The 22,865-nt window shown below is 37.5% G+C and overlaps 2 protein-coding genes across 6 annotated transcripts in view; one reads left to right on the forward strand and one right to left on the reverse strand.

The window, feature by feature from the left end:
* Positions 1–2,438: 2,438 nt before the first annotated feature.
* Positions 2,439–8,171, forward strand: LOC307141020 (claudin-10-like; the record flags this gene model as incomplete). Its single annotated transcript, XM_079840916.1, has 5 exons — positions 2,439–2,670; positions 3,947–4,108; positions 4,184–4,265; positions 7,755–7,862; positions 7,955–8,171. 5 exons carry the CDS (start codon positions 2,439–2,441, stop codon positions 8,169–8,171), a joined length of 801 nt encoding a protein of 266 aa, XP_079697042.1.
* Positions 5,829–22,865, reverse strand: part of dzip1 (DAZ interacting zinc finger protein 1) — a 33,734-nt gene continuing 16,697 nt past the window's right edge. For 2 of the 5 annotated variants that reach the window (XM_079840914.1, XM_079840915.1), the window contains exons 12-18: positions 17,968–18,116; positions 17,675–17,861; positions 17,255–17,408; positions 15,078–15,400; positions 14,846–14,988; positions 13,877–14,051; positions 5,829–8,669 (exon numbers count right to left, since the gene is read on the reverse strand). In XM_079840914.1, the coding sequence (XP_079697040.1) occupies positions 8,587–8,669; positions 13,877–14,051; positions 14,846–14,988; positions 15,078–15,400; positions 17,255–17,408; positions 17,675–17,861; positions 17,968–18,116 (1,214 nt within the window). In that variant the 3' untranslated portion in view covers positions 5,829–8,586. Of the gene's footprint in view, positions 8,670–9,041; positions 9,203–13,876; positions 14,052–14,845; positions 14,989–15,077; positions 15,401–17,254; positions 17,409–17,674; positions 17,862–17,964; positions 18,117–19,190; positions 19,251–22,865 lie in introns of all 5 variants that reach the window. The other 3 variants (XM_079840912.1, XM_079840911.1, XM_079840913.1) reach the window with 3 other exon arrangements.

Below are 22,865 nucleotides of genomic sequence, written 5' to 3' on the forward strand. Positions count from 1 at the left end.
GTTTCCATCCAGTGAGTCGAAGAGAACATAATCGTCACTTTCTGATAAACTACAGCTAAAAAATCACTAAGAAACATAGGAGAAGCCACCATATATAATCATTTTCGTATATAATAAATTATTTGGGTATTAGAGAAACTTGTGCGTCTCAATAAACGTGTTGTCATGCTTTCAGAGGCAGATGTGCTGTGTGGGGACGCAGTCGTGTAAGACGGTTCTAGGAGGGAAATATACCAAGCATCTTTGACAACATACTTCTGAAAGACCAAAACAGCATTTCAGATGCTGTGCAAACAAGATTTTTCCGCTGGTTAGTACAGTTATGCTGTTACATCGCGAAAGTCACATGATTTTCTTTATGCGCATCAAGGAATGTATTGGGTAAATGCGTTTCCATCGTAGTTTATGCGCATGTTTTCGTATCGGATAGAAAATGTATCCGACTCAAATGAGCGCATACGTTTTTAATGCGCATTTTTAGAATTGATGCGCATCTTGGCGTTTCCATTCAGCATTTTTTGATGCGATATCCCAAAATGCGCATAAAAATAGGTGGATGGAAACATAGCTAGTGGCAAGGTTTCAAAATGATCATTTTTACTATTTGTTTTATTGTGGTGCCACAAGGGTTAAGTGAAGGTTACTGTGAAGCAACATGAATGACACACATTAAACATTTCAGTTTAGTACATTTATTATGCAATTTATTATGTATTAATAAAATTTTCGTGCCCTTAATTGTCCTTACTTTACTGACCTGCATGACTACAACAGTGTCCTGGCCCTGCAATACATGAACAACCCGCTGTCTGTAGTTCACCTGTCACTGACGCCAGCACCCATGCCTTGTGATGGGATACGTGTAGGCTCAGGCTCGGCTCAATGTCTGCTTTTAGACAGATACTGATACGCCTCTAAGCTTTTCAAATTGCTCATCGCCTTACCATCACAGGCTACTGAATCTAGAAAATAGCTAAAAATGATGCGAGGCCACTTCTTCATGTCATTCTCCCAACCACCTAAGTTACAGAGGAGGTAACACCCTTTCACCCTTTTGAAAGTTCGTTGAGGTTGTGTTCCCACATCGTTAGCAAATGTGGATAGCTTGAATGAAAGTCAATAAAGCTATATTTCCATCCACCTATTTTCATGATTTTATTTTTATGATTCTATTTTGGGATATCGCATCAAAAAATGCTGAATGGAAACGGCAATATGCACATGAATTCTATAAACGCACATAAAAAACGTTTGCGCTCGTTTGAGTCAGATACATTTTCTATCTGATACGAAAACGTGCACATAAACTACAATGGAAATGCATAAAGTCCCGCTTGTTTACTTTGAACCGAAAGATGCTCCCACTTTTGACGCAAGGCTTCATGGGGCGTAGGGAACTTGCGGATATTCACCTTGTGTTTGCAGTCCTGTGCTGGATCGTTGTCGGATGTCATCTGTTCCCTGTCATGCTACATGTTCCTGCTCCTTGTGTTTAGTTTATTTCAAGTTTGGTTTCCCCCCCTCGTGGGTGTTTTGTTTGTGTTTGTTTTATTTTGTTATTTCAATAAACCACCCTTTATTCTGCACCCACAACCGTGACAGAAGCACTAAAATTACTAACTGGAACTAAATAAACTACAACTGATATAAAACTAAAACTGAAAAATATGAATAAAAATGATAGCAGTTTCACTTTCCTTTTCTGCAAGTATTTCAAACATTGCTGAATGTTGTTTATACATAAACAGTATCACTTTCACTGTACGTGCAGATTTACAGCAGTCATAACGTATAACTTACACCTTATATGTTATATGAGCCTGTATATAGAAGATAAATATCTGATGTCAGAACATACTTGACCATATGATATTATATTGAATATCTAGCCGATGTCCTTTCAATACAACACACAGGTCGTGTATACTGTTTTTTACTGTGGACATGAACGAAAACTTAAATCTTTTACATTTATAAACTATCAGACTTAAGATTTCCATCTGGAAAGACGATGAAACAGATAAAAACGTCCCATATTTTCCACACAGCGTTTTATTTTAATCCATAATTTACCGAATGCACTTTTGGCTGGTTCCTTTATCACAGATGATGTCCTGGGAAAGGTCAAGTGATGTCCTTTCACGGGCTTGTGACCCTGGTTGTCAGATTCAGAGATTTGACAGACCTCATGGAATGAGAAATCGCTTATGAGGTAAAACCATGTAGTTTTACCAGTTTTAAGCTTTGATATGGCGAAAAAAAGCATTGTGGAGTCACTGGGTTCAGATACAAAGACAGGAGGAAGCTGTCCTTGAAGGACACACACCACCATGTAATTTTATTCCATGTTGACTTATAACTTCTCAGCAGTTCAGGAACTCTCTTTCCATCGATCTTTGAACTTTTCTTTCATTCATCCATCATATGAAGCCGGCAGCATGAGGCAGCGAACAGTGGTGATGTATGTGGAGATTGGCTGTTTTTTGTCCTGTATATGTGGCTGGACTTTGATCTGTTCCACCCTGGCCACTGAGTACTGGGTCTTCTCGGAGGTCAGCTCCGTGGTTCTGACCACCGGTAACTACTATTCCAACCTCTGGATGGATTGTGTCTCAGACACCACAGGAGTATCTGACTGTAAATACTACCCTTCCATGATGGACCTGCCTGGTGAGGAATCACAGCTAACACTTCACAATAAGGTCTCATCTGTTAACATTAGTTAATGCATGAACTAACAATGAGCAATGTATTCTTAATGGTGCTTAATAAACATTTTCATGAGGGTTCACAGTGCATTAACTATCAATGTTTAACAAATTCAATTTTTGATCTTAAAAAAATATTGGTAAATGTTAAGATTATTGTTAATTTATGTTAACTAATGTTAACAAATGAAACCTTATTGTAATGTTACAGTATCACTCTTGAAACTGAGAAACTGTGGCATGATTTGGTGACAAAAAACGGAATAAAAAACAATTATATATATATATATATATATATATATATATATATATATATATATATATATATATATATACACTGCCGTTCAAACGTTTTTGATCAGTAAAATAAATTTTTTATGTTTTTAGAAGAAATCTCTTATGCTCACCAATGCTGCATACAAAAAAAACTGTAATATTGTGAAATATTATTCAAATAAAATATTATTTGAATATATTTTAGAGTGTAATTTATTCCTGTAATGGCAAAGCTGAATTGTCAGCATCATCAGATACAAAAATACAGTAATATCATGAAATATAATTACAATTTAAATGTTATATCTTCCAGCATCATTACTCAAGTCTTCAGTGTCACATGATCCTTCAGAAATCATTCTAATAGGCTGATTTGCTGCTCAAGAAACATTTATGATTATCATCAATGTTGAAAACAGGTGTGTTAAACATTTTTTGGGATTCTGTGATGAATAGAAAGTTCAAAAGAACAGTATTTCTGAAATAGAAAGTTTTTACAACATTGTACTACCGTACCGTTTTGAGTCAGTAAGTGTTTTTTTGGGGGGAAAGAATACATTTATTAAGCAAAGATGCATTAAATTGATCAGAAGTGACAGTAAAGACATTTATAATGTTACAAAAGATTCTATTTAAAATAAATGCTGTTCTTTTGAACTTTTTACTCATCAAATAATCCTGAAAAAAAAATTTTTTACACAACTGTTTTCAACATTGATAATAATCATACATGTTTCTTGAGCAGCAAACCAGCCTATTAGCATGATTTCTGAAGGATCATGTGTCACTGAAGACTGGAGTAATGATGCTGGAAGATATAACATTCAAATTGTAATAATATTACATGATATTACTGTATTTCGATCAAGTAAATGCAGCCTTGGTGATGTATAATATTATGACGTTTCTCTATTAAGAGGAAAGGCTGTGATATTAATAGCATGTCTTTGTGTGGTTGTTAGTTTTCCTCCATGTGTGCAGGGCTCTGGCTGTGGTCTCTGTGATCTTTGGTTTCTGGGGGGCTGTGCTTGCCCTCATTGGGATGAAATGCACCAAAATCGGAGGCTCTGAGCTCGCCAACGCCAGAGTTACATTCGCAGCAGCATTGACGTACATGGCATCCGGTATGAACATTCCTTCATAGTCATTTTTGCATAAAGCATAAATTGAGTATCATTAACTGATGCCTATTTTTGCAGGGTTCTGTGGTATGATAGTCTACTCCTGGTGGGGAAATAAAGTGCGTTCAGAATTTGTGGATCCATATTACTTACAATCAAAGTACGTAATTATGACATTTGTGTTGTTCATATTACTGTTTGTCTAACTTTTTTTAAGAAGTAGATATTTTAGTGATTGATGTAAAATGTCAATGTCATGTAGCCTAATGAGGAGTCAAATATCTTTTGGTCTTCTGAGACAGAACTGTTCCTTGGACCATGAAAAAAAACAACTTTATCCTAATTCTAAAGCCCTATTCGGACGGTAATTGTTTCTTATGGGGTCATGAGGTATTTTCATCATTGACAGAGGCTAGTCGGTGATTGTATTGCCGTCCAAATCCAGAATGTCAGTGTTTTTCTCCCACCACCCGCGTAAAAATCCCAGGCCGAATTACCTACTGTTTTTGACAAACACCAAGGGCGTGTGGTAATTGAATTGCAGTCTGAATCTACATCTCTTGAGTTTTCAAGAATATATCAATTCAAAATTCACTGTTTATATCCTTTTTGACCACTGCAGAGCACCGCGCGTTTGCACCATCACCGCTCAAAAAATAAAAAAAGCACATAAACATCTGAAATGGGCCGTTATTACGGCAGCAATTATGTTTACCTCATAAGAGGCTGTATTAACTTATTTCCGCTCATTTCCATGTGGATTATTTATTTTGAGATAAAATACACCCAGAAAACAATTTTAACTATAATGTGGGTTAATAGATCTTCCTTTTTAAACTGATTTAAATAATTAAATAATAATTAGGATATTATTTTCCTATTATTAAATTAAATATGCATTTATTCTTATTTTACTAAGCATATGACATTTTATTTACAGCATACAATCATGTTATTGACCACGTGAGCAGCGCGTTCCCAGGTGCGCAGGATCACAAAACTCGCTCCTCCACCGTGAATAAATCCCCATCCTAATGCACGAGTTTCATCACTGAGGTAGCATGCAAATGTATTTTTACGGACTTACGGACAATTACAGTCCGAATAGGGCTTAAGGCAAAATTCGAGCCGAATTTTGACTCATGCGACTCTTTTTTTGGGTCGGGCTGATTTTCAGCTTTGTCGTGAGGTGTTCGTGCAGTGTACAGATTGAAACGAGAGGCGACAATACTCTCCCGATCGGCAATCGGATGAATTTCTGGCATGTCAGAAATTCTGGTTGCCCCTCGTGAGGATATCGCACAGCTGAAGCAGAGCTACGAACTGATTGCCCTATTTCTCATCACTGCGCCTGCGCGAAAGCAGAAGTTCCTGCCTACAGAACCATTTCATCTTTAATGCAGCAAGAAAGAAAACGAAAAGAGGGAGATCTTTAAGTTCTGTAGGCAGTTAACAAATAGCAGAAATGTATCAAACTGTTGTGCCCCCAGTTCGTGTTGTAAAATGGATAATCTAAGTCTTTCAAACCACCAGTGCCTCTTTTATTCATTTAGTTGCTTGATCATTAATTTACTTGTTTTACTTTCACAATTGATTTACTTTTATTTACTATTATTTAATATTTACTTAATTTTATTATCACAGGAAATGTGAACCATTGTCCATCATTTGAAAAAAAATGTCACGTCTCAATATAGATTTTTTTTTTCTTCGTTTTAAATCATGAAGGCGAGTCAGTGGATATCACGCAATGTGCGCGAGAGTCGGTTAAGTCTCAAACCTAGTCAATTATTCACTACAGAAAGTGAAAGTACAATCTGACGAGCTTTCACCGCATATTCTCACAGAGACAAAAGAGATAAATCTGCTTTAACATATGCTGATAACGTAGCCTATAACTGTCTTAATTTATATTCTTAATATTTCTCTTGTGGCTCATATTGTGAAAAAAAATTAGAAGAAAAGTATAGGCCCATTTCGGGTTAAACAAGTTATTTTTGAAATAAAGCTGCTCTTACTTTTCATTGACACTGATATTATTGCAGTGTTCTGATAGCCTGACAAGCCAGACCCACATCAAGATCACCATTGGCAGGGCTCAATCCGAGGGGTGGGATAAACGGTTGTCTTTAAAATTCCCTCTGCACGCAATAGGATAGCGCTACAACCAACCCGAGTGAAGAAGAAGGTGAAGCGGAGCTAGTTGATAGATTAAACTTTCACCGTATCCGGTCGGGCAAAACTCTGAACACATCTTCCTTTCTTAAGAATGACTTCAGTGCCGTTCTTTGTTCTTTTCTCAAAGAAAAGCTTAACAACAAGTCTTCCAGAGTCACGGCCAAAGCCGATTAAAAAGACCGCTGTTCGCCAGATTCTTTGTTTACAAGTAGCACGCGGAACCGCCACAACTCTGCCGTCATTATGTTAAGCCCGCCCACCGACTCTATACACAAAGTGATTGGCCTGACCAGAGTTTGGTTTTTCCAGCTCGCAAGCCAACGGAGAGTTGCTAGACGGCCCTGGCTGCAAATTAAATTGCTGCCGCTAGAGTGCGTCTAGATTTCTAGGCTAGTTTTCTGACATATTATAGACTGATAATAATTTAATTATAGGCCTATAATTCCTTGTTTAATTGGGCAAAATATTTTTTAATAATGGAGTAAGCTAATCGATCTATTCTTTTATTATGCAGCATGTCGGTTATGCATTGATGCATTATGAAATGATCGCGGGGGCAAATTAAATATCAATTTAATCATACAAGTAGGCCTACCCTAATAATAATAATCATTTTGTAAATAAATTGTAAATGCTAAATCTTCTTGATATCGATAGCTGATGCATTTGATAGGCTATCTCTCCATTATAGCCTACACTATTATCAAGATTAACATCCTTAGAATGAAAATCAGACAAAAAATAATAGATTATGTAATTTCTATAGTCTATAGGGTAATCTTGAGTTCACTGTCTTTCTTTACAAAGTGACATAATACAGCGTTATTAGTCATTTTCGCGGATCCGTGTGATCGTTTTGATAAAGTTGTCATCTGTACAAAGAAAAAACCTTGCCGTTTTTAGCACCCTCAGTTTACACAACACCGTTTTCAGCAAAAAACAGAACGCTTTTTATGCGTTTTGGCCGTTCATTTACACGACAATGGCATATTGAGGGACTGCAAACTCAAACTTCTGAAAACGGGTTTGAAAACTATACCGTTTATCACTTCCATGTAAACTACAAAAACCTGATTTTGTGAAAACGCTGACGTCATGCACATGCGTATTACTTGTTCCATCTATAGACGCAGTGTTTCTTTACAAAGTGATATCGCCGTCTACTGGCCTGGCAGCATAATACAGCATTTTAGACGTTTTTGCGCATCTGTCTGAACACCTGTTTTTAGTGCACTGTTGTTGTGTAAACACCCTCAATTGCAAAATAGATTGCTGCAGAGTGACAGCCAGTGATAGACTTATGTTCAATGAAATAGAAAAGTAATTCGACATTAATTTAATTTCATAATGCATTTCAATTAAATTTCTTCATCAATTGATTCTCATCTGTTGGACTGAATAAAAAAATTAAATGTTAAAAATTAAATCGGTATGATATGGTCCTTTACCATAAGCAACTTTTATTTCTCAGGTTTGAGCTCGGTGCCGCTCTATTCATCGGTTGGGGAGGTTCCTGTCTGGTTATATGTGGAAGTGCAGTCATGGGCTATTTCTCTGGGAAAGAATCGTTCCCCAAAAGGTCTGGCCTGTCACACAGTAAACATCTACAGCTAAATAATGAACAAAAAACTAATTTGTGTTTAAACTTGTACCTTTTTTGCTTCCACTCAGGTTCAATAAACAACCCAGAAGACCCCCAACCTACATGACAGCACGTACAATACGGACGTACATGCGGCCGGGCTCGTCCAGACCCACAACAGTCATCATCCCTCCTTCACACCAATCATACAGTGAGAGCAGAGGAAGGAGAGAGAGCAGAACACAAGAAAGCCAGTCATCACGAACTGTCAGACTCATAAGACCCCCCATGGACTCAATTGTGTAGCCCAATGTTTAAAGAAATAATCTAGAAACATTTGGAATGTTTGTTGACACTGTTGAGAGTTTCTCTAATCCAATACATTTTAATATATAACGGGAGCAAAGCAAAGAAGAATCTATGAAGTGTTATAAAAAGTGAATTTAATAAATCATTTAGCATATAAAGAATCAAAAATATGAGGCAATTGTTTTAAAGTGCAATATCCCTTGGATGTTCCTTAGTATTATCTGTACTTGTACCTTTATATTTCATATAAAGTACCTTTAACACTGTCAATATCAAACTCAAGGAATGAAAGGCTGTTTTTGCACTGCTGTCCCTGAATAAACACTAAGCCTGAGCTACAACAGGTACTGGATATTACAATTATATGGTTTATTAGCTTCTGAAAGTTTTGGTATTGCTCTGCTGCGTTTTATTATATCTCATCTGAATCATCCCAGTCGCTGACAGTCACTAAGCTGCTCTTGAGAGTGCTGCCGGTTCCCGCGTCTGTGAGGCCTGCAAAACACAAAGAATGAAATCAGAATCACAGCCCGAAGATTAGCAACAGGTGTTGAGCTGAAGAAAAATATACTCAGGGTGTGTTCACACTTGGCATGTTTGGTTCAATTAAAACCAACTGTGGTGCGATTGCTCTGTTGGTGCGGTTCATTTAAATACGTGTGAACACTGTCATCCGAAACTTCATGTGCACAAAACAAGCGGACAGAGACCCTTGAAAAGATGGGTCTTTGTCCGCTTGCAAACGAACTCTAGTGCGGTTCGAATGAAATATGAACGAAACACAGACCGAATACATCTAAACTAACCAAAAACAGGACATGATGTCACAAGATGCGACCCTAAAAAGTACAGAATGTTCAAGCATACCTGTTTTTTTTCATCATAAGTGCTACGTTGCCCACTACAGTTCGGTACAGGCGTTGGAAACGCTGTCTCCTTGCAGCACGTCTTCGTTTGTGTGTGTAATGAAGAAATTCCTGGTGCTTTTTTGACTCCTTTACATGTTTTATACTGGCCAGCTTTACTAACTGCAGAAATTAATGTGGGGTTTATTCGTTATTCTGTGCTTTGTTTTTTTTAGAACATAACAGAAAATATGATGCATTTTTTAAAAAGGTCCATTGAAGTTGGTAAGCAACACTAACACTGCATTCAACACTTGACGGAGGGCGCGTCTTAAGCTGGTGCTGACGCGACCATCATAGTGACAACAGCCAATTATATTACTTTTCCAGTGTTGCATGAATGCAATTGGCTAGCATCTGAGCTAGGGCATTTGCATAGGCGATCTGATTGGCTGATGCCTGCGTTGGTGCATGAAAAGTTGAAAACTTTACAACTTCTGCCGCAAGCAACGCGACGCAACAGAACCCACAATTCAGTTCGACAATGCATGAAATCACCCATTCAAAGTAAATGAGAAGCGCTGATGCCAAAGGCCCATGTGAATGCAGCGTAACATAGAGTCTACACCGAACGCGAGCGACGCGACAAAAGATCATATAATCCATTATAATCAGTGATGTGGATGCGGTGCGACGTGACACGACAAATCCTCGGCAGTAAACTGATGCCTCGTTCTATTTATGACGTACCCCAAGCACTTGCGATACTTCTTATAGGAAGGACAAATGGATTTCAGGGTTTTTCCTGTGTCAAAAATGGTCTTCGGTGGTGGCTGACAGACATGGTCATCCACACACACAGTAAAAAAGTACTACACTAAATGATATTTTACTACACATTGTCAACATAAATAAGCTGAAATACTGTGGATGATTAAAACTAATTCTTACTATCCACTCTTGCTAAATTGGGTAAGCACACTTGTGTTCTCTTTTCAGATGTGTTCTGAGTAAATGATTAAACTGATTCGTGAGTTCAGTGTTGCACAGATCAGTTGTTCTAACCAGTCGTTAAAATTATTCGGTTCAAAGGAGTCATTAGTTCGCGAATCGGACATTAGCAGACGAGTTGTGTGCGAATCCCGCCTGTTAGAACATTGTGAAAGATTTGTCAACACAGAAAAAACTTCATAACTGAATAGAATTTTTTCCTGTTTATTGAAAGTATGGTTTCTGTCAGCTGGCCAGAGAAGAGTCAGCGTTTTTTGAGCGAGAGTGCACGTGGGGTAGAGTTGGGTACCGAACTCGGTACTTTTAAGGGCACCGAGCGAATTACGTCGGTACTACCGAGTACCGATTCATATTAAATCAAATCGGTACCAAATTTCGGTACCTGAGAACGCATCTGGTGATATAGTCTAGTATCTGTGAATAACAAACCGCAAAAAGACCATTTAAATACGAATCCTGCGTGTCTCTGTGCGAATGAATGCCGTAGAAGCGCGGTTTACCACACACACACACACTCACTCACTATAGCGCTCACTATCACTATGAAGGTCGCATGTTTCTATCTCTGTCGTCTCATATGAGGACATGAACGCTCAAACGTCATCTCCAGAGCTGCTCGGAGTAACTTGATCAGCATTTTACCGTTTCATTTGAGAAAAACTACCGTCATCATAAACACAGAAACGCAAAGGAACGGCAAATCGTCAAAATGAAAGTCCGGTTTATCTTGACAAATACATCACTGTTGTACAGTAGAATTTAGATACGTCTCAATTAATAATACTAACACAAATGTAATAAGTAAGGAATAATTGACGACGGGCCGTTCAATTATTAGAATAATAATGCACACCCGAGGTGGTGATGCGGTCACGACGCAAAGCGGAGTGGCCGTTACACCTCGGGTGTGCATTATTGTTCTAATAATTGAACGCCCCGGAGTCAATTATTCCGCTTATACTACGGTTACCACACCTCAAGACATCGATCCAAATATATATTTAAAGGGATTCGTCCGGTTTTTGTACTTAAATAGCTATTGTGAGTAGGACTATTTCTTCCGCGTCTCATCCAACGGCTCTTTTGCTAGTTCCGAAACGTCATTTTAAAGCTGTTAACGAAGGCTTGAGCCGCTGATGGCATTCTTCTGCAGTTATTAATAAAGTTATTAGAACGAGAGAGAGAGAGAGAGAGAGAGAGAGAGAGAGAGAGAGAGAGAGAGAGAGAGAGAGAGAGAGAGAGAGAGAGCGAGTGCTTGTGTGAATTAGGCTCCCTCTGTGCGTCTCTAAACAGCTGTTATTACCTCGCTAGTGAAAAAATGTCACGTGTAGCCTTTAAGTGTCTCCACTATATAGGCGAACTGATCAAATCGTCAGGGCAGCGCTGACAGCTTTTTGTGCAAACTGTAGTGCGTGTGCGAGCATGTGTGATTTCAGTAATGAGACAGAAAAGCTTGCCTTTGATGTCCGCTTCTGTCTGTTGGTTTTCATCTGGACTGTCTAATACTGCTGCCGCCCAGTTGTTGAACGTTTTATATTGACCGTAAATATTAAGATTTACTTTAGGAAAATCGTCTGTCATATTGTTGTTTTTTTGTCCTGTAATTTCCGTTATTACAGTTAACTATGCGCAGTGATATGGAACTGTAATGCGGTCAAGAGAGCTGCTGGAACTACGTTCGCTGTGCATCTCCCAGAAAATAATTGCACACCTCAGAACGTTCATCAGCCAATCAGATTCAAGCATTCAACGGCCCCGTAGTATAATAATAATCAAAACATAATTTTTTAAGTAATAAATAAAAAATGTTCTGTTTTAATGTTTTAATTTTAACCATATAAAGCTCAGTTGAGCAGTACTTTGTTTGACAAAAAAGTTTAATTTAATTAATAGATAAATTAAATGAATATCTTATGTCTTCATTTGATTACCAGAAAATACACAGCACATAATTTATGGGAAATCTTTTCATAGAAATGAAAATAAAAAGAAAAAAATAATATGGTTGTTTTTATTAATTAAATTGAAGTAGCTAGTAGCCTACTATCTAGTAAATATTATAGTATACAAACATCACAGACAATGGCAGACAGAGACCAGCTGGCAGCTCTGATATAATGTCAAAACACTTCTATAAATGACTTACAGGTTATTTATAGTTATTGATGTAAATCCCTAGAGTACCGAAAAAAGGTACCGATTTCGGGTACCGGTACCGATACCGGTTAAAATGTGAACGTAACCAACCCTAGCGCGGGGGAGGAGCTCTCTGCTCGTTCTCTCTGTCACTCAGTTAACATGCACCGTATCATCTATATCACTCATAAATCACAATAACTCATCAAATAAGGCTTTGGCGGGACAAAAATTTGTCTTGGCGGCTGCCAAAACATTTTTAATGCAGGAAAAACCCTGGATTTGCAATAGTCGCTTTGTCTCGTCCAGTGAAGCCAGCTTCTAGCTGGCACAACGCGTCAACAGTCGCACCCGGTTTAGACACCGTGTAACACAATTATTCAAAGGGAAAATTCTACTTTCATATTATAGTTAATATAGCTTTTGTTTATAGTAAAATTAAGTTCTAAAAAGACAAAATGATTGGTTGGGCTGTTAGACGTGGGTCATGGACTTAAGGCCCCAATATACTTCAAGCGAAATTGAAGAACAAACTGATTTGTTGTCATTTCGAACAAAATCAAACCCAAAAGTTTGTTTTGTGTTTGTTTCAGGAGTTCGAAACGGCTTGCCAAAGCAAACTTTCCAGAAAAGTTTGCTACGGCTGGTAAACACCTTCGAACTCCCATTGGTCCGTGGCGATTACATAATAAAGCTCTGCCTTCTTTAGCATGGAACTCTTTTCTGGTTCATTTAGCCCGTTAATGTCAGACGTCCGTGGGAAAAAACATGAACACAACGGAGAGATGCTTTTATAATAGAAAATTAAGTTGGACTTCTGATGAAATCAGACACTGTTTTTCATGTTTAATACTGTAAAGAGATGTGTGCGTTTAAGCAATCTGTTGTATAAAAGGCTATATAAATAACCATGACTTTACTGGAGTGCCAAATTGCAGAGCTTGTGCAAACATATCCACGTTGATATGATCAGATGCTTTTCTTATGCTTTCTTTAAACAAATGCTTACTGTTTTCTAATTTTTGTTGTTTGTTTATTTTGTTATTGAGAGGAAAGCACACAGCACATATTTACATATTCATAAACGTATTCTCAGTATTTGGTGGTGTAGGATATTCGCTAACAGTATATCACTGCTCACATATTTCAAACTTCTTTTTACCGCTAAGCCAAAAAGAAAAAAAAAAGAAAAAGAGAAGCCGTGAGTATTTCAGGGCCTTTAGCCAAGGCTATGTCTATTTATGGGTAGCTCTGCTTTTTTTTCCAATAGCATTTCAATAACAAGAACGGTTTTTTTAGGTCTTAAGCCAACTCAAAAATAGAACAAACAATAGCATGTTTACATGTGGATAGTAACATGTTTAAATGTGGATACATAACCAAAAATATGATGCATATTTTAAAAAGGTCCATTGAAGTTGGTATGTAAATAAATTGAACTGACTAACAGTGACTAAATGTCCTCACTAAAATGGGAATATCTGAAATCCTTGACCTCGTGTGGACATGTTTTGTTCCCATGAAGAAAAAAACTGTATAAATCATACTAAGTTTTTTTGAAAATGTAAAAATGCAGAAAGTAGAATAATTGTTTTTCAGTGTAGCTTTTCTACAAGCAATCTGAGTTTCTATGATGTAAATCATTATAACCATGATTTCTTATTAGCAAACTATTGAAAATATTTTCAGCTAACAAGGAATTGTATGTACCTGGCTTCTGCCCTTTGCCTGTCGATGAGCCCCATACGCTAGTGCTGGTGTCCAGACTCTTGTCCAGGCTCTTCCTGATGATGGGCACGGGACATTGGCTGGGTTTGGGTACAGAAGGCACATCCTCAAGAGAAGAGATATCCCAGTCATCATCGTCATCATCTTCATCTGTGTACTGAAAGCAACATAGCAAAAAAACGACCCTTTACAAATTTGGTATAGAGATCAAACTCATTTTGGGAGTAAGACATGCAAAATTAGTGAGAAAACCTGCTCATCCCAACTGCTGTATAAGAAATCATGCCAGTACAGTTCTCCTAATGGCATTTTGAGGTTGTTACAATATACTATCTAAAATGTTTAGCAGCTAAAATAACCCTCTCATTTAATCCAATGACATATTTTTATATTTCCTTTTTATCTAAAGGATAGTATACTAGGGTAAATTAAAAACAGTAAGTTTCAGCTCTAGGATCTGATTAGATGAGCCATATTTGACGAAGCTACAAACAAATACACCTGTGATCACAAACCAGTTGAATTCTGTATTAGTTCAAGTCTACACACTACCATTCACTGGTTTGGGGTTGGTACGATTTTGTAATGTTTTTGAAAAAAGTCATTATGCTCACCAAGTCTGTATATGTATGTTAAAAAATACAGGAAAACAGTAATATAGGCCAATTTCTTATTATTATTATCAATTATCAAAAAATAGAAATCTTTCGTAAGACTCATTTGATAATTTTACAGCATCCTTGCTGAATTAAAGTTAATTTCTTACTGAACACAAACTTTTGAATGGTATATCTACAAAATTTCCTATAGTTATGATGATGAGCTAGATTATTTGATTGAAGCGCAAAAATATTTAAATAAATAACCTGTTCTCAGTTGTTGTAGATTTCAGTGCCGTGTTTATGTAACATAATATAAAAATGTGTATCTGTTTAAAGGGGCAGATCTCACCTTTAGTTCTTTCTTTGCATCTTGCTTTGTATTTTTGACAGCTGTTGGCTTTTTCAGAAATGTATTAACGCCCCCTGCTGGTTTCTTTGGGCCTCGCGTTGCCAGCTGTTTTTCAAGGCTTTTGCCAATAGCTTTGACGTTACCTACAGAAAACACACACACACACAATACAAATTTGTAAAATTTTTGTTTCCAATACAATACAACACCTGACATTAGAAGCGAGTCTTACTGTGAGTAATCTTCTCCACATTCCCATTCTGGTCGGTGTGTTTGTGCAGCTGTGAGAGGTTGATCTCCTTCATCTCGCTGCCGTCGGTCCACTCGCTGTCGCTCTCGCTCAGAGCGGTCACGTCCGTCCTGTCCGTGCTGATCACGGGAGCAGCGGAGCGCACAGCAGGAGCATGAGGGGTCGAGCGCTGCTGTGTTTTAGCAGTCTGGGCTTTGACTGTGGGTCTGTTGACCAGGACAGATTTCTTCTGTGTTTGAGGGGCTTCTTCCTCAGATGTCTCCTCTTCCTCGGATGATTCTTCATCAGAGCTGAATGGAGGGGTTCTGCAAGCGAGATATATTATTTATATGTTCAGACAACAAAGAAAAAGCCATTCAAATTACTGATAAAGAGTGATAACTTAATAAAATCAGTGATCATTTAAGCCAAAGTGATATCATGAACAGCAAACAAAATAAATAAGGAAACAGGAAACGGCATTTGTGAAGCATTTCACATCAGTAATGTGACGCATGTCGGATTGAAACTTGATTGTGAGTGTATAAAAATATTAAACATATTTGTTAAATAAAATATAAATAAAATAAAGTATTAAAAAAGCCTACATTTATGCCATGGCAACATTTTCATTAAATTCTAAAACAAAAATTTTAATACAAATTTGTAAAAAACTAAATAGACATTGAAAAATAATAATAAAAATGATAAAAACACAGCACAATTACTGTAACTTTTACTAAAAACAAAGTGATTAAAAACAAAATTAAAAACAAAATTAAAAACAAAAAACAAAAACAAATTGAAAATATTAATAAATACTATATTAATATATTATTAATACTATAATAACACGGTTGATTGTATACATTGGGGCATAATTGGATAAAAAAATTACATTTTGGATATATCAGCAAACAATTAAGAGATTATAAAAACAAACAATAAAAACCTTACAATAATGTGCATTATAATGGTGCGTTCACACCGGACGCGATTCGCGCAAGTGATTTACATGTTAAGTCAATGCAGAGACGCGAAATGGCATTCTGCGGCACGATTGAGCGCGATTGAGGCGGCGCGAAGGACGCGAATTGAGCGTTTTGAATGCGCGATTCGCGCGAATCGTGGGAATCGCTCAAGTTGAAAAATCTGAACTTTGGCGGATATTTCGCGCCGCGTTAACCAATCAGGAGCTTGCTCTCGTAGTGACAACAATGAGGAGAAAATCTGTATATTAATATCTGGTTCAGACAATATGATTATCACTGTGATAACATTAAATGACATGAAACACAACCCAGTCTCTTTTTGTTAAATGCAAGTTTATGTATGATCAATAATACAAAAGAATAAGTAATGTATAACAAGCTATACATGAAATAAAGCAAACAATGCAGTCAAACATTCAAAGTCAGTGCTAGTAGGCTAACGTTACAACTGCAACATACAGTTATAGCCTAAAAATATAAAGTAATGAAACTTATCTTTGCCCTCAGCCTAAACGATTTGCCAGGGAACAAATTATAGATCCATGAGACCAAAGATCGGCCGTTACAAGACGAATTATAGCTCGAGACACACCACAGAGACATTAGAGCCAGCGGCAGACGGCAGAAGGACTGGCCGAGGAAAGGTTGCCCTCGCCGGCTTTGACGAGCGCTGAGCGCCGCTGTCTGCTGGAGTTCACAACTCCGAAAATGGCAGATAAAATGTTCAAATAGGCACTCTTTATATAAATAAACCACAGATTTGAGCTTTAAACAACTACATTATAGACTGAAAAAGTCTTAAAACTACGTTTTGTCACACATTAACAGTAGATTTTAACAAAAAAAGACATGTAAACACAGCCCATGTCAGCCATTTCTCAACGAGACGAGCTGCTGGCGGAAGCCCCGCCCATGACGCGAATTCGCGTCTGTTGTGCAGTGAATGTCACACGCGATTCGTGCGAGTAAACTCAAAATGTACACGCGTCCACCTTCGCGCGATTAGCGCGAATTATTAGCGTGAATCGCGTCCGGTGTGAACGCCACATTAGACAAGGATTTTTATTATGAATAGAGTCTATTTTAATTAGATTTATTTTTATTGTGATTTTATTTCAAATTTGAAGTAATTTATCTGAAGATAAAACCTTAACACGGTCATGAACACCATAGTAAATTTCGCTGTACCTGTGATGCTGTAGTGGTGTGGAGGTCTTGGGCAGTGTGCTGGTTCTGCTGCGTGGGACTGGTTGTGGGGTGTGCTGCTGTTTAGGAGCGGGACCTGACACCACACGAGTTACTGTAGATGGGAAACTGCTGGATCTGGGTCTGGACTGAACCACTGCAAGAGAATAAGAAAAAAGCTGCATCCTAACTGAAACAAGTGATCCAAGTGAGACACAAAACATCAACTAAAATACAAAGCTTTAATACCCACGTTAATATTAGAAAAGCAGGGTGGAGAAACCTAAGCTGGAAGTGCTGGGGGCGGAGCAATGAAGGGAGGCATGTGTTGGGTTGATTTCAAATATCAACAGTGTATCATATTGCTTACTGCACCATTAATGCCTTGTTCTCAGCCTTGAAACTGCAAAGCCAAATCCTGACCTTGTTCATGTTGTTTGGGCTTGGCTGGCTGCTCCGTGTTTCTCTCCTTCACTCTCTGCTCTAGTTTATGGTTGATCTCTTTCTGCACCCTCCGATACGCTGGATCCTCTTCCTGTCTCTTCTGACGATCAGTGATAATCTGGGCCATGGCGCTCTTATACACTCCTTTAGAGAGACCACTGACCCCCTGAACAACACCAGAGACATTGAGGTTATTCAGTGCTATGACTTCTCAACTGCACTCCAACTGTGTCATAAGTAAACATTTTTTCATGTAGTTTGACACTCACGACCTTGATGTCTAAGCTCTGCAGTCTATCATCAAGGTTCTGCTGAGCTGCCAGACGCATGTCTCTCCTCAAACCCGGGTTCTTCAACAACTCCTGCACTTCCTGCTGCCACGACCGGCTCTCCGTGTGACTTTCAGAGATGCTAGAGGAATCTGAAAATATAAGATGAATGATCATTGCAACATGTTGGATGGCAAATGTTCTGGAATATATTTTCTATAATTCTACAATTGCCGTGGCAGATGCTGCCACTCGTAAAAAAAACGTTTTAAACTTTTAAACATGCACATAACTGCTCTATAATGAAGTTGCATAGATTGTTGCAAGTTAAATTAGGGGGTCAGTGAATTTTTTATGTTTTTAAAGAAGTCTCTTTTGCTCATCAAGGCTGCATTTATTTGATCAAAAATACAAAGTAAAAAATTAAATATTTCGACTTATTATTACAGTTTAAAATATCTGATTTCTTTTTTAATATATTTTAAAATTAAATGTATTCCTGTGATGGTAAAGCTGGATTTTCAGCATCATTCCTCCAGTCTTCAGTGTCACATGGTCCTTCAGAAATCATTCTGATATGCTGATTTGCTACTCAAGAAACATTTCTTATTATTTTCAATGTTGAAAACAGTTCTGCTGCTTTTCAGTATTTTTTGGTGAATAGTACATTCAAAAGAACAGCATTTTTTTTTTAATCTTATGAGACTTTTGATCAATTTAATGCGTCCTTGCTGAATAAAAGTATTAATTTCCTTAAAAAAAAAAGATACTAACCACATACTTTTTAATGGTATTGTATATAAATTTACAGTTTTTTTCTTTATTTATACATTTTTTTAATATTGTTTCAAATTATGAAAATAGGAAAGAAGACAAATGCAAAAACTTTTCAAAAACTGAAAAAAAGAACTAATGCCACTGCACTTGTACAATTTCTCTTTTATATTTTTTCAAACCCATAAACAACAGAGAACGGCAAACATTTAAAACACATGTTCATTTCCTGAAGCTCTACATTGACATTCCCTTTCTCTTGCTCTGAGCTGTCCAATGATTACATGCATGCTGGAACATCTGTGTTTACAGAGGAGACAGATCTTCCAGCTCATGCCTTTAGTTTGCTGGCGACACAAGCTCAGACTGAACACGCAGACCTAAGCGACAGATCCATGCAGACAGGATGCGAGCATGCCACAGACGACTATACTCAATCACTATCGCTTTACCTTTATCCTCCTCAGACAGCTCCACTATAGGATCCAGTTTATGGACTGAGTTGGACTGCTCTAATAGAACAGCGCAAAGAGGTCAGACAAGAGTGCAAGGGTTACGGAAGGACCGAGGCATATTCAAATCTAAACCCTTAGCCTAAACATCTCATTTTGCACTGATATTACCCATACTGACACCATTAAATCAGATGTTGTGGCTGTTAATGCATGTACATTAGCTTTGAAGCCATCTATATGCTAGTGTCCACCAAAAAGACACATGCTGGGTGTGCTGCGTCCCAATTTGCATACTGTCCATCCTAAATAGTATTCAAAATTAGAATTAGTGTGTCTCAAATCAGAGTACCCTTTTAGTAGTATCCCAATTCACTGCACTTTGGATTAGATTAGAACTGAAAAAACTACAAACATGGCAGATGTGTGAGACCAACGGTTAAGTTGAGAGGTTTAGATAAAGTTGTTTGAGTGATTAATATTCAGTATCTAACCTGACGCAAATATATTTATTCAATGTTATCCACATAATAGTTCATCTGCAAAAGCATTGTAAACTTTTATAAAGATAAGTTTGGTCACTAAAACCGATAAGGAGAGTTCTTCGCATGAAAGACCAACGACTGGCAGACCAACGAACTCCTAAATTTTTCTCCAATACGGTAGGAAATTCAATTAAATTGAAAGTGGAGGATATTAACTGTGACAGACGATTGACAGGTCAGGTTAAACTGTGACAGGATGCACAAAACTATCAGAGAGGTCAATTAAAGACGCAATTATGATGAAGTAGTATGTCACAAAGCTTACTATTCTGATACACAGTATGTACTTTTTCTTCACAAAAACACGACAGTACATACTTTTAGGGCATAGCATACGTATGCAAACTGGGATGCAGCAAACAGCAAACCATTAGCAGATAAACACTACTACTGTGCAAAATGAATTCATGCAAAACAGTTATGTAAGAATATTTCACAATATTACTATTTTTTACTGTATTTTTGATCAAATTAATGCAGCTTTGGTGAGCATTAAGAATTTCTTTCAAAAACACTAATAAATCTTGCCAACCCCAAACTTTTGAATGGTAGTATAACATTAGGTCTTGTATACACCTTGTCCTAACTAGTCATGACACCTCACTGACAGTGAATTGCTGAATAAACGAAATCATAGCCAATCAGAATATATTTAAAGGGGCTATATGTAGAATTCAGAAACCCTTGTTATTAGCGACACCGGTGGCCATTATGTGAACTGCAGCCTGCAACTTATTGCTTGTGTACGCACTCGTGCACACGTAACACACAAAAGACTTAACGCTAGGGCTGCAACTAACGATTATTTTAATAATCGATTAATCTGTCGATCATTTTTTTTATTAATCGGATTTTTAAAAAAATACATTAATTTTCAATCCTTTATTCAAAAACAGTGCAAATTCACAGTGCAAAAATTCTTCAGAAAGTGCACAGGTTGCTACAATAAATCTATAAGTCTTTTTTTTTATATATATATATATATATAAAGAAAAATACTAATCAGAAAACTTAACAGGATGTTAGAACTTGTTCTCTACACTACATTCACAAACAAAATTTAATGGGTTTAGTTAAATTGTAATGCATTAAGAATTTCTCTAAAATGTCCAAACCCATTACTGTATATACTCCTGGAGAAAACATCTACTGTATTAACCTATTAATATGAATGATATTAAAGTTTAAACATGCAATACAGACACAGATTTAACTGCTGTGACATATACAAAAATATTATTTATTATATAAATTAAATAAAACTACTTCTCCTAAAGAAGAACACAATGTCTTATTTTCAGTGAATGATATGCATTCTTTATAACAACTTGCATACAACATTCCTTATAGATTAAATATGGATTAAATAATTAATGTATAATAAATATAATGAATCCTTATTAAAACTAAAGAGGTGATTTTCTCTGTTGTTTGATTAATATTAAGAGTAGGGATGGGCATTTCAAGCAAAAATGATATTCGAAGATCGCTGGGAATTATTCGATTTTTATTCGAAAATCGCAACTCCTCCCCCGCATGCATGCATGTACGCATGTATAGGCTACACACATAAACAGAGAGAGAGAGAGAGGGAGAGAGACCATTCACACTCTCAATCTGTATGATAACAAACTGTTTAATTCATTAGGGAATAGGCTATATCAACTCAAGCCATATTATTGTAACATGCTGAAACATATGACTGTAATGTGACATCGCCCCAAGTTACCTGATAAATGCCACAAGTCTGCAGCGTGCGCGTGAGACGATGTGTTATTCTTCTGTTGTCTCAGGGCGTTTTTACTCTGGCATTTTAGTTCGGAATGGGACACGGTTAGCATGAAAAATTGCTAATGTGAAAGCTTACCTACAGAGCTTGGTGTGCACTGAGGTACCGAACCCGAGAACACACAACCAGAGTTCGGTTGCTCTCGGAGCTGAGCCGTGATTCACGTGAATGTGCAAACAACACTCGGGTGCGCACTTGTTGTGGAAGAAAGTAACCAGCGCATGCGTTTTAGCCGGTTACAATGTCATTAGTTCAATAACATACACGTAAGAGATGATAGTGTTGATGATTTAGCTGAGATACGATCGCGAGAGCGAGCCTGCAGTGTATTCGCGCATAGAGTGCAATCAGGGCAGCAAATTAATGGCAATTCACCGTCTCCTCAAAAGAGTCTGTTTGCAAGCAGCAAAGCCGCCTTCAAGCGACACACATACGGTAAACCCAAGTGTCGTTTACTCAGCTGCACATAATAGCACCAAATTAATTGAAAAAAGCCCAATATATTGACGTAAGATGATATATGACGTAAGATGAACGCAAACGCACCAGGGTTCAAGTTGAGTGTGAAACCAGACCAACACTGCGGAGGCGGAGGGAACAATCAGACTCGGACCGCAGCAAACGTGTCCAGTATAAAACACCCTGAGAGCTGACTGGCAGCTTTTAGGAGCGTTATTGGCAGCGCCTCTGGTTACATGAACGCGTCGGCACCGACAACATGGGGATTTTTTTTGGACGATAATCGCACATACTATTCGATATTCTATAATTAAATAACTAATCGAATATTCGAAAATCACGACCCATCCCTAATTAAGAGCACAAATGGAGGCAGGTTAATGGACTGCTGTCACTTTAAGACCGAATGCTGACCGAAAATGACAATAGATATTAGTCATAGTTTTTGTCATTCAAAGCTGGTTTTGATTTTCGTCTCGTTTTTGTCTGTGAAAAATGTTGTTGATTAAAATATTGACAAATTATTTGTCAACGAAATTAACATGGCAAAAGATTGAAAAATGAATGGGCCAAAAAAGGCAAGTGAATAAAAATGTGTCTTTAGTCTTGCAAACTATACTACCCCTGCTTTACTACTGTTATTAACAAGCTAACGCTAACTTGTCATTCTTGTCAAGCTGGATAACGAGTAAACAAGCACCAGAAGAGCTACTGGAGGGACATCATGCTCCTCACTTCGAAACGGAACAAAAGTGTAGACAACCTAGGAAGTTGGGGAAGGTCTCGTTTTTTTTAGGTTTCCTCAAGTTGTTCACACATTGGCAATAAAAAAGCTATTAATACATGAAACTTCTTACATATAACTCATTTAATGTATAAAAA

Source organism: Gobio gobio (genome assembly GCF_949357685.1).
Source record: "Gobio gobio genome assembly, chromosome: 17".
NCBI classification, from domain to species: Eukaryota; Metazoa; Chordata; class Actinopteri; order Cypriniformes; family Gobionidae; genus Gobio; species Gobio gobio.